Here is a 13,008-nt window from a genome sequence, read left to right on the forward strand (position 1 = left end):
TGTAATCTTGCTTTTTTATGTCTCTGTGTCAGCAGTGGGGTCCTCCTGGGTCTCCTGCCATAGCGTTTCATTTCATTTAAATGTCGACGGATAGTTTGCGCTGACACTGATGCTCCCTGAGCCTGCAGGACAGCTTGCATTCCTTTGGAACTTGTTTGGGGCTGCTTATCCACCATCCGGACTATCCTGCGTTGCAACCTTTCATCAATTTTTCTCTTCTGTCCACGACCAGGGAGATTAGCTACAGTGCCATGGGTTGCAAACTTCTTGATAATGTTGCGCACTGTGGACAAAGGCAAATCTAGATCTCTGGAGATGGACTTGTAACCTTGAGATTGTTGATATTTGTCCACAATTTTGGTTCTCAAGTCCTCAGACAGTTCTCTTCTCCTCTTTCTGTTGTCCATGCTTAGTGTGGCACACACAGACACACAATGCAAAGACTAAGTGAACCTCTCTCCTTTTTATCTGCTTTCAGGTGTGATTTTTATATTGCCCACACCTGTTACTTGCCCCAGGTGAGTTTAAAGGAGCATCATATGCTTGAAACAATTTTATTTACCCACAATTTTGAAAGGGTGCCAATAATTTTGTCCGGCCCATTTTTGGAGTTTTGTTTGACATTATGTCCAATTTGCTTTTTTTCCTCCCTTTTTTTGTTGTGTTCCAATACACACAAAGGGAATAAACCTGTGTATAGCAAAACATGTGTTCCTGCAATACTTTTCTGTGAGAAATACTTGATTTTCTGGAATATATATATATATATATAGATACCACCCTTTCCCAAAGGACTCAGGGCGGTTTACAGGGCATTTAAAAGAAAGTCAATACAAACGTTAAATCAAATTAAAAAAGATTAAATAGAAGCCTGAGAAAATTAAAACCCAGTTAAAATTAAGATTACAAAATTCTCAGCCTGGGCCAGAGAGCTCGAAGAGCCAGGTCTTCAGGTCCCGGCGGAAGGAACGGAGGTTGGGGGCAGTCCTAAGCTCCGCAGGCAGCTGGTTCCACAGGGCAGGCGCACCCACTGAGAAGGCCCTACCCCTGGGTGTTACCCGCCGGCAATCTTTAACCGGCGGCACCCTGAGGAGACCCTCCCTGTGGGAGCGCACTGGACGAAGGGAACTTGATGCTGGCAGCAGGTGTTCCCTCAAATATCCCGGACCCTCGCCATTTAGGGCTTTATAGGTCATCACCAGCACCTTGAATCTCACCTGAAGGGCAACCGGAAGCCAATGCAGCTCGCGGAGTAGAGGTGTTACATGGGAGTATCGGGAGACCCCCATCACGACTCGCGCGGCTGCATTCTGCACCAGCTGAAGCCTCCGGGTGGTCCTCAAGGGCAGCCCCATGTTGCAGTAGTCTAAACGGGAGGTCACGAGCGCATGAGTGACTGTGCGTAGGGCATCTCGGTCCAGGTAGGGTCGCAACTGGCGCACCAGGCGAACCTGGGCAAAAGCCCCCCTGGTCACGGCTCCTATATGGTCTTCAAAAGTGAGCTGCGAATCCAGGAATATATATATTCCGTAGGTGGAGCTTCATTATAGTCTGAGAAGTAAGCCATTGCTTTGATATGTTATAAATTACATCAGTCTTAATAAAATAACTTTGAAAATACTCACTTGAATTTTACCTTGCACTCCAGTACTATCCATCCTGCTAGCAACATTTACAGTATTACCCCAGATATCATATTGAGGTCTTCTGGCACCAATAACACCTGCCACTACAGGGCCTACATTAATACCTGAAAAAGAAGCCAAATACTTAAAAATGAAATCTAATGGTCATCAGGCATGGCAAAGAAGTATCTGTGTCCCCTACCCATCCCTTTTAAAGGATATATTTCGATTCTATTGAAATTGCTTTTTCATACTAAGAAGCTGAAATGGAAAAATAATATCCAATCTATAAGATATTCCTAAGGTGCCCTTGTTTTAAAAAGAAATGAGGAAGAATGCTGATTTTCTTCTCCTATTGGCTTCCAGGTGACGAAACATAAGCAGTTTACAGATAACTTCCTCAAATAAATGATTAATAAAAACTCACTAGTGTATGAAAGAAAGACCTATACACTTCTTCAATTAACTTTGAATAGCTTGAAAATTACAGCTGCCAAAAGCTTAGGCTTTTCTTTAGGAGGAGTTCTGCTTTGGGACAATCTCTGGGGAGATCCTGGTGGGGAAATGAATGTTTAATACCTGGACACTACCAATACCTAATTGTCTGAGGTGGTACAAGGTGATTTTTCTGTTCTTTGTGCCAACAGTAACAAAATGACTAGGAGGAGGGGATGGTAGCATAAACTGAAGTAGAACAATGAGAGAATATTAGGTTTTTACACTGCAGACATATTGTATCTGGAAGTGCCTTTTTACTGCTTATATATTTTTAAAATCTCTCTGAAGATTAAAAAATAGTTTCTTAAAGATTTTCATAATCTCTCTGAAAACGTCTCTCTACCACATGAGGAATGAAGGAATTTCAATTTCTACAAGACTGTTTTTTCTATTATGATCAGTCATCCCCGTACACTTTCCTCATCTTTAATATTAATTAACAGTTGTCAAGTTAGAGAAGAAAATTATTTATGTAGCTATTAGATATAATATTAGCTGCTATATATTGTCAGAACATTAGGATTTGTTTACAAAATCTCTGTTATGAATGCTGAAAGAAACAATAACAGCATAGAATTCATTCTTGAAAATGTAACTCACCAACCCGAAGAACAAAATCGTTGTAGGACTGATAGTTGATTTCATCAAGAACATCAAACATTTCTATTGCAAAGTCAGCCAGTGTACTGAGATGGAAATAAATTGATTTCTTTGCCTATATTTTAAAAAGATTTTTATGTCATTCATAATGTTGTAGTGATTAATGTAACACAATTTAATCAAGTTTTTAAAACAGATGAAGACTCTCTTTAAATATAAATAAATATACAGGCGACATATATTTAACAGGCTAAATCCTCATTTTGGGGAGGAATTAATTTCACAAGACTAGAAATGTTGTAGAGAAGAGTGAGGATCCCAGGATTAGAAAATTCAGATGTTTAGAAAAATTTAAAGTTATTTATCAATAGCAGTTAATTATTAGTCATGTTTAGTAAGATTAAATTATTCAGAAGGGAACTTTATAGGAATTGGTAATTATTGATTTCATATTCTGCACTTGGTTTCTTATAGTTGTCTGTTTAGCCACTACAGAAAACAGATGACTGGATTAGATGACCTTTGTTTAGTGCAACTTTATCACCTCTGACCTAATTAATGCTTGCTGAGAATGTTAACATGATTGAAGGCATATATGTGTGTGTGTATTATACTTATTATATATTTATATTTATTGTGTATACACACACACACACACACATATTTAGGGGTCAGATTAGCACCATATTTTACATCGAGGGAACACATCTCTACTATAGCTGCACAATTTGTCTTTGGTCACATAGATTTGCTCATAGTTTTTACAAATTTCCAATTCCTTTGAAGCAACCTAGTCATAGAATCATAGGGCTGAAAGGGAATGTGGAGGTCTTCTAAGTCCAACACCTTGTTCAAGAATGAGCGTTATACCATCCTGGTCAAATGATTATCCAGTCTATTTTTGAAAATCTCCAGTGACAGAGCACCCACAACCCAAGGAGGCAAGCTATTCCATTGGTTAATTGCTCTTACTATCAGAAAATTTATTCTTATTTTTATGTTGAATCTCTCTTTGACAAGTTTTCACCCATTACTTCTTCTGGCTTCCTGGTGCATTAATCCCTCTTCTTCATGAGAACCATTCAAAGTACTGGAAGACAGTTATCATGTCCCCCCTGATCATTCTCTTTGATAGGCTAGAAATACCTAGGTCCCACAACAATTGTTGCTCTTCTCTGCACACTTTCTAGGGTCTCAATATCTTTTTTTGTATCATGGTGTTCAGAACTGTATGCAGTATTCCAAATATTATTTTACTAGTGTGGTATAAATTGGTACTGTTGCTTCTCATTGTCCTGATGCTATCTCTCTGTTGATGTGTCCTAGGATTGCATTGGCTTTTTTGTAGCTGCAGCAAACTAAGTGGTGGTCACTAGGATACCTAGATCCTTCTCACAGTTACTATTGTTGAGTCAGATATCAACTATTCTATATCCATGCATTTTATTTTTCCCATTTAAGTGTAGGATCTTACTTTTCTTGCTACTGATCTGCAGCTTGCTGGAAAGGGCCCAATGCTCGAGTCCATCAAAATCCTCCTGGATCTTGAGCCTATCCTCTATTAGTTATTCCTCCCTGTAAATTTGATGAGTTCCCCTTTTATCTCTTTATGTAGGTCATGTATGAACATGTTAAAGAGTACAAGGTGTAAGATAGTACCTTGGGGTACCCCACTGCATGCTTCCTGCCATGTAGATATAGTTCCTTTGAGGACTACCTGTTGAGTGTAATTGATCAGCCAATTGCAAGTCCATCTAGTGCTGGTACTGTCTATTCCATATTTTTGTATCTTAGCAAGAAGTAGGTTGTGGTCTACTTTATCAAATGCCGTGCTGAAATCTAAGTATATTATGTCCACAACATTTCTCTGATTCACTAATTTAGTTAGTTTATCAAAAAAAGGCAATCATGTATGGCATGATTTATTTTTAAACAAGCCCATTCTGGCTTCTAGTAATTACCTTGTTTGTTTCTAGGTTCTAACAAATCATTTGTTTTGGATCGTGCCATGTCTTTGACTTGTAGATTTCAGGAGTTAAAACTGTATAGTTTTATTCAGTTTCCACTTCAGCAGATTTAAAGCAAACTCTTAACTTCAGATGTGATATTACTTGAATAAAACATCCCAAAGGAAGATAGTTTACCTTGCTATCTGTAGTTGGCACAAGGCCCACTGCTGCCATATATGTACTTCCAATTGTCTTGATTTTTTCAATGTCTTTGTAATATTCTTTGTCCATAAGCTTTGTTTAAAACACAAAAATATTAAACATTGCATAATATTTCAGATAACAAAAAATAATGTGTGTATCCCTTGCTTTAGCATTCATCCTTATTTACTGCCTCATACCTGTAGCAATTATCAACTAAAGACTTCAGTGGTTGTGAAAAATGATTATGGATCATGCCTGTTATAATTTCAGGAGCATACTAATTCAGAATATTAAGCAAAACCTATTTATCTTTGCTTCTTTTGTTTAATACAATAAGATTGAGAAAGAGAGTTTCTGAATTTTTTTCCCAACCTCTTAATAATAATTTCACTCTGAGATATGCAGCTGCATTGATGAAGAGTTTAGAATGTTAGGAACAATTCAAGCCATTGTCAAATGTCTTCTGCTGTGAAGATGCCATGGAGTGATATACTGGAAATCAGGGTGGGGTGGATGTGGGAGGGGGCAGAATGGCTCCTTCCATTTCATCTAGATAATTTTTGTCACTGCGTGTTTTTTTAGTTTTGCCAGCTTCGCTCATTTCTAATTGTACATCTCTTTCTGCTCTGCACCTGTGTTATTATCTTATCATGTAACCATAGTGACTCCAGCTATGTCCAGCTATGTTTTGGTTTTAAACTGTTTTGTGCGCATGCCTAGAAAAAGTTTCTCACAGTTACTTCCTTACTTTGTTCTTCTGCCTGATGAGAGAATGTAGTCAGTTTAGGTCTTTTGTTTTCTCATTAAAAGTTTTACATAGAATATGCTTTCGATTTCTTTTCTTTGATATTCTTTGATATTCTCCATTCTCTGGTCGGAATGTTAATTGTTCTGCGACATTTGGTCCCTGAGGATGGTTTGTTTTTATTTTCAAGATTTATTGATAGGCAATTAGCCAGGCAGTTAGTTTGGCACTGAGGAGGCTCTGACAGTGGCGTAGCGTGGGTTGTCAGCACCCGGGGCAAGGCAAGTAATTTGCACCCCCTAACCTGTGGATTTTAGCACTCGAGTCTCTTCCACTAGCTCAGGAATTCTGGGAGTTGAAGTCCATGAGTCATAAAAGAGCCAAGGTTGCCTACCCCTGAGTTAGGTTCAAGGCAAAAAAGGGTCTCTGGAGAAGAGGGAAAATGCTAGTCTAAAACTGAAACAAGGCAACTTTAAGGTGCCTCAGCTGTGATTTAGGATGAGACAAAGAGAGGACATGGCGTTGAAAATGGTTAATGGGGCATGTTTGTTCCACTCTTAGTGGACGTCAGGATAAACCCCACGAGAGAATGACCTTACAACAGATGTGAATAGGCTTGGACTACGTTTGTAGATTGAGTGCATACATCACATGGAGCGATGATGGGCTTCATCAAGATTTATGATCCCACAATTGGCTAGTTTTCTCCATCTTGTCCTAAACCCTGGATACCAACCACGGTTTATGGCTTAGCATGTGGCGTGGGGTTGACCCAACATGTTAGGCGACAAACAATGACTTCCAACTTACAATGCCTCAGCTTCCCAAGGTTATTCCAAAGCCGGAAAAGCCAACCAACCCACCCTGCAGCTTTGCCTGCTTAGGCTGAACCCCAGGAATTCATACTTGCTGCGGCGCCCGACCTATTTTCTGCCCAGACGCTGCTTATCCAAGCCAAGCCGCCTCCTTCTCTTTGGCACCTCACCCCAAAGATTCGCCGGCCTGGCTGGAAACTCTCGCTGCTGGCGACGTGTGTCGGGGGGGCAGTCCCGATCGCCGATGCATGGTTGGATCAGCAACCTGCCGACGCAGCTTTCGTTCCAGAGCAGGGACCCCCAGAGAGACGCTGCAGCGATCCTCCCCCCACGGGAAATCCACCCTCTTTCAAGCCCCGCTGCGCCCCCCCCGCCCTTGGCAACCCCGGGAGCGCCTTGGGAGAGCCTCCGCAGCGGAGCCCCGGGCTTGCAGGAGGGCCGCGCTCTGTGCACGCTCAGGAGCCGCCTTCTCCTTTGCGGGGGGGGGGAGGAGGGAGAGAAGGCTTCCGTCCAGCGCTGGAGCGAAGGCGGAGCGGCCCGAAGGAGGAGTCACGCTGTGTGGTTGTGTGTTTGTGTGTGTGTGTGTGTGTGTGGCGCGCCATGGGGCGTCAGGCCCTTCCCGGCTGGGGCTCCGGTGCCTCCGCCCTGCCGGATCCCGGCGCCATCGAGCGCGCCCCCCCAGATGTTGCGCCCGGTGCGGCCGGCCCCCCCTGCACCCCCCACGCTATGCCACTGGGCTCTGATTAATTGCTGCAAATATGCCGAGGAAAAGAAGAAAGAAGGCCGGTTATCAGTCAGCTGAAGAGGAGGCAGCTATTTCACAGAGAGATCTCCCTTCAAGTTTACAAACTCCGTTGGCATCGGCTACACGTCTTGGAGAAGCAGCCTCTGAGCCAAGGTCAGTTTCACCATTTTCTGTTTTTACAGACTCTCAAGCTGATGCCCCAGTAGTAACCTCTGCTCATGGGGATCAGGCTGATTATGAGAGATTTGGTGCTAGACCTAAGGCTTCACTAGGGAAGGAAGTGATGTATTATCCTCCAAGCCCTGAGAGAACTGTGCAGGAGAAGGCTTTGCAAAGTTATTATGAACAAATTGAAGTTTTTGAGCAGGAGCTGCAAAACGCAAAGTTGTGTGCAGCATGGTATAAAAAGCATGGGAGAGCCTCTGCTGGCATTCAGTTTTCAGAATCGGCCATTTTGCCTCCCTCTTCACAAGCAAAGCCACACCCACAAGGGATCGCCATTTTGCCTTCTTCCTCAAAGACAGAGGCACGCCCACAGTGGAATCTTGTGTCAGACGAATTGGAGCCTGACTGCCTGCTGTGTCAAATGACACGTGAGGATACAATGGTGCCTGAATCTAATGTTATAGCACCATCTGCTTGTGAATCTGTTTTACAAGATGCATTTCAGAGAATGCAGAATGCATTTTCACAGATGTCCCTTCAGCAGGCATCACTCCAAGCTGCCACACCTCCTCATTCATTGGGAGCTTCAGCTAGCATGCCTACTAATACTGCTACTATTAAAGTTCCTGTCTCAGATGGAGCACAGCAGCCTTCACCCCAAGTGCAGCCTCCACTGGTTCCTCAAATACAAAGGCCAGTGCTAACTGCAGGCCAACTTAATGTAGCAGCTCAAGCGCCAGCACCTTCTGCTGGCCAGGGTGGCATTGCAGCTCAAGTACAGCCACCCCCAGCACCAGTACTTGTAGCAGCTTCAATGCAACTGCCGCAAGCCCTGGCACACGCGCGACTGGTGCCCCCTGCTGGCTACGTGCGGATGGCACAGCCTGCACAACCAGCGCCTCCTGCAGGCCAAGTCCCAATTGCACAACCTGCACAGCCAGTACCCCAATTGCATGTTCCTCAACAGGCACCCTCTATTGTACCACTGGCTGGTAATTCAAAATTGAAGCGGTCAGGACAGAATTACAGGGCATGGGTCAGTGAGGTTGGACTTCTGCTTCATAGAGAAGGTACCCATGTGATGGTGTTTAATCCTCCTGCCCAGCCATATGGGACTTGAATAATAGAGCATGCACAACGTTATTGATGTCCATGGACACTGAATTGCAGCTCACATTTTCACAAGATGCAACTGCCCAACAAATTTGGGCTCAATTAGAAGCATGTTACTGGCCTGTGTCCATTGAGTCTACATGTTTGTTTTTGTCCAAGTTCCATGGTTCTAGATTAAAACCTGGTGAGCATATTGGAGAACACTTAACTAAAATGAAAGGAATAAAAGAACTGGGTGAAAAAGGCTATCCTATTGATGACTTTCAAATGATCAGCATTATCATTAACTCATTGAATTAGGAATGGAAAGATGCTATTTCCAAGATTAATCAAGTGCCTATTGCTCAACGCACAGTGGATCATGTATGTAGAATTTTAACTGAAGAAGAGGCACTTATGCAAGCCGCGCCACATTTAAGGGAACCGCCTGTATCAAGAGCTCTTGTGAGGCGTCCCTTCCATGGAAGAGCCTACGTTCCAAGGATGCCAAGATGCTACATCTGCGATCGTGTGGGACATGCCACCCGGGATTGTCCCCAACGGTTTCCAGCGCCCGCCATGTACCAGCCCAGAGGAACAGATTCCAGAGGAGGCAGAGGTAGAGGCGGACGAGAAGGTCGTGGTCGTGGTCCCAGGCATGATCCGCAAGCTCCACTTGCTACATTGGCTTTAACCAACGATCCACAGCCTCAACCAGAGTACGACAGATGCCTACTTTGGACTTTGGACAGTGGAGCAGCATTACATGTTACCTACAGAAAAGAGCTGTACACAGAGATGCATGAGCCTGAACCTGAACCGTGAACTGTACTCTTTTTCAAATCATCCTGTTCAGGTCATGGGAAAAGGAACTGTGTACATTGAAGAGCTCGGTGCATTCATTCCCAATGTTTACTATGTACCATCAGCTAACAGTAGTTTGCTTAGTCAGAGTCACTTGTCTAGGGTGTCAAAATTCCAGGTACATCATCTTGAAAAAGCAAGTTATGTAGTTAAAGATGGAGATATTGTTGCTGAAACCATGTTGATTGGTGGTGTTTATTACTTAAAACCAAAGTCTAAGCAGCAAGAGCAGGCAAGTATACAAGTTCCAAAAAGGGAGAGCACAGGCCCAGTGAGAGATGTCCCAGAGAGAGATCCTTTTGCTACTCCAAAGGCTCCTAAAGCCAACAAAAAGACAAATAAGACACAGGTTGCTCACAGCAAGCCTGAGGTTCCTAATAAAAATGCTAATGTTGAGAATTCACTAACAGGTAAACCTTTGCATTCCAGGTGTATCCATAAGTGGCATAGAAGATTGGGTCATGCCAGTTTCCGTGTTCTGAAGAAGATGCCAGAGTTCGCTAGAGGTTTGGATCTAAAGGGGTGTAAGATGTTCTTGGACTGTGCTGTCTGCAAGAAAGCCAAATCTAAAGCAGCAGCCATTCCAAAGCACGCTACACGCCTGTCAACACGCATTTTTGATTTGGTACACACTGACATAGTGGGTCCTTTTGCACCAACAATTGGTGGTAAAAGATATTTCTTGACAATTGTTGATAATTACTCTAGATATGGCTATGTATTTCCTATGAGAGAAAAATCTGAGACCTTTCAGATCTTTAAAGACTTTGCCAATCTTGTCTATACCCAATTCGAAGTCAGCATCGCCAGAATTCAGAGTGATCGTGGGTGCTGAATTCATGTCTCAGCGTTTCCAGGACTGGATGCGTAAGAATGGGATACTACACCAGACCTCAGCTCCTTACACTCTGGCTCAAAATGGAGTGGCAGAACGCAGAAATGGAGTTCTGCAAACCATGATGCGTTGCCTCCTTGAAGATGCTAACCTCAGTCTCCCGTACTGGGGTGAGGCTATCAAATATGCCAACCATATCATCAACCGTACTTGGAGTAGTGTCATAAATCAGACCCCTTATTTCATGTTATATGGACACAAGCCTGACCTCTCACATCTCCATATTTTTGGTTCATACGCTATGGTCAATATTCCTTTAGCCCAAAGAAAGAAAGGGGGTCCTGCAGCAAAAAGGATGAGATTTGTGGGTATTGATGATAATTCAAAATGGAGCAAATACATGGACTCTCATCACGTCGTAGTGATTTCACAATCTGCTATTTTTGAGGAAGATGCTGACTGGTCCAGGGTTCATTCTAACGATCCTGGAGTTTATTTTCCTAGAGATGATTCTGCTGATGCCACACAGCCTGATGATCAAGATGCACAGGTGAATGTTCCTTCCATGAGTTCTTCTCAACCCATTGTTCTGTCTTCACATGCCGCCGATGCTGCTGCTGGCGATGATGATGTAGACGAGGACGACACGGAAGAAGAATGGACGGTTGTTCCAAGACGTTCCAAGAGGTCCACAAAGGGAATCCCTCCAAAATGGTATTCGTGGCAAGTAACAAAAGCACCTTTTACCTTTGATTTGTAATGTTACACTTCCTCCTGAGACGTTCACACAAATCAAACATCTTCCTGAATCAGAGCAAGATAAATGGTTTGAGGCAATGCAGGCTGAAATGGACAGTCTAAAGAAACTTCAAGTGTTTACGCCTGCAAGCCCTCCAGCAAACAAGAAAGTTATTGGCACTCGATGGGTCTACAGAATTAAAAAGAAGCCAAATGGTGAGTCGTTGTACAAGGCCAGACTTGTAGCCCAGGGTTTCGCTCAACGTTATCCTGAGGACTATACAAATACCTATTCACCCACAATGCGGACTGAGAGTGTGAAAATCGCCTTGGCCACTGAAAATATCCTTGGCCTAGAAGTTTTCCAGTTTGATGTTGAAACAGCTTATCTACACGCTGATCTTGATGAAGAGATTTATGTCAAAGGTCCTCCAGGTTTTCGACAGCAAGAAGGGGATACTTGGTTTCTACACAAAAGTCTTTATGGTCTGAAACAGTCTGGTTTAATGTGGTACTTATGTCTTTCTGACAAACTAAATTCAATGGGCTTTATTAAGTCCAAAACAGATGAATGCGTGTTTACAAAAGCTAGACTGTAGTTTGTACCATTGTTCCTCTACTGGGAGCTAGGAAGCATGCCTTTTCCATAGCAGTCCCTGCCCTATGGAACAAACTGCTCCTTCAAGTTCAGCAGACCTTCAGCCTTTTAGTCTTCCATAAGGCTTTAAAGACCTGGTTTTTCCCCTCAAGCAGTGGGAGAAGATTAGCTGTTGGCACATTAGCATGTATTGGTGCCATGTTTTTGTTGTTTTTAATATTTTGTGCTTTAACTGACTACGTTTTACAGTTTGCAGAATGGTTTTATATGCTTTTAATCTTTTATTGGGAGCCACCCAGAGTTGGCTGGAGAATGGGCAGCTATATAAATATTTAAAACAATAAACAATCAAACAAAAATATTTTGAATTAAGGACCCCTCAACAGATTTAACTGTAAAAATATTCTCTAGTTAAGGAATCATATATTCATTTTATCAGAAATTAATATTAAACAGCTAATTTTTCTTATAAATTATCATAATATTACAATTTCATCTTCCAAATTTATTCAGTAGCTCAAGTAACCTTCTATTTCTTCACAACAGCCCTGTTAGGGAGATTTGACCAAGAAATAAAGAGACACAGAGCCAATGGCAATAGTAAAGACATATTAGCTCTTACCTCATCAAAATCAGCTATAATTTCATTTAACAGGCGTAAACATTCTACTCCCATATTATTACCATCCAGTTCAATGTAAAAATCATTGAAATTTGGTATGGATGCAAACATCACTCCTACTTGTGAATATGACTGGTAATATAAGTCCTGTAATAAATTATTAAATCCTTATTAGATAAAGAATTGGATTCACACTAAAAATTATTAGATTAAATCCAGATTAAATTAGACAAATTTATTTATCCCATCCTTGCTATCAGGAAGCAATGAGCATAATGGGCTTCTTAAAAGGTGAAGACCTCTCTCAAAATGTTTTTTTTTAATTAAAAACTGTCTGAACGCGCTGATAATTTCTGGTGTGTGTCTGTGTGTCTGTGTGTGTGTCTGTGTGTCTTTGTGTGTGTGTCTGTCTGTCTGTGTGTGTCTGTGTCTCTGTGTGTATGTGTGTGTGTGTGTGTCTGTGTGTGTGTGTGTAATTAATAAATTCTCTATATATATACATATTTTAATAATTGCAGTATTAAGCTATTATATTTATCCCTATTAGAAAAAGATGCTAATAATATTCTAACATTGCCAGTATCTTCACTTTTAGTGAAAGGCTTCTTCTATTTTAGAAGCCTTGGCTATTAATTATGTCATTCTGTTACTCAGAATAGTGGAGCGAATGAATACTTCTCAATATTTTTCAAATGCTTGGAATTCTTGCTTGACCATTTTTATTCATGCAAATAGAAAGACAGGAGATTAATTCATTGGGAAAAGCACAGTCATAATGGAAAACTGTACTTTATCACAATGTTCATGATATACTAGTTCAGTGCATCTTCTTCACTGTTCTTCAGATATTCTTCCAATACCTTTTTTCTTCTTCTTCAATTGTTTGATGTACTTGCAACATTCCACATTCACT

General features: G+C 41.9%; 1 protein-coding gene across 1 annotated transcript in view; it reads right to left on the reverse strand.

The window, feature by feature from the left end:
- ADCY1 (adenylate cyclase 1) overlaps positions 1-13,008 on the reverse strand; it is a gene marked incomplete at its 5' end in the record, with an annotated part of 490,247 nt that overhangs the window by 11,127 nt on the left and 466,112 nt on the right. Inside the window, 4 exons of the mRNA XM_081342918.1 lie at positions 1,626-1,750; positions 2,724-2,838; positions 4,868-4,966; positions 12,096-12,242. Coding sequence (XP_081199044.1) covers positions 1,626-1,750; positions 2,724-2,838; positions 4,868-4,966; positions 12,096-12,242 — 486 coding nt within the window. The remainder of the gene's footprint in view (positions 1-1,625; positions 1,751-2,723; positions 2,839-4,867; positions 4,967-12,095; positions 12,243-13,008) is intronic.

The sequence above is a fragment of the Vipera berus genome (assembly GCF_964194415.1).
Source record: "Vipera berus genome assembly, chromosome: Z".
In the NCBI taxonomy this organism is placed as follows: Eukaryota; Metazoa; Chordata; class Lepidosauria; order Squamata; family Viperidae; genus Vipera; species Vipera berus.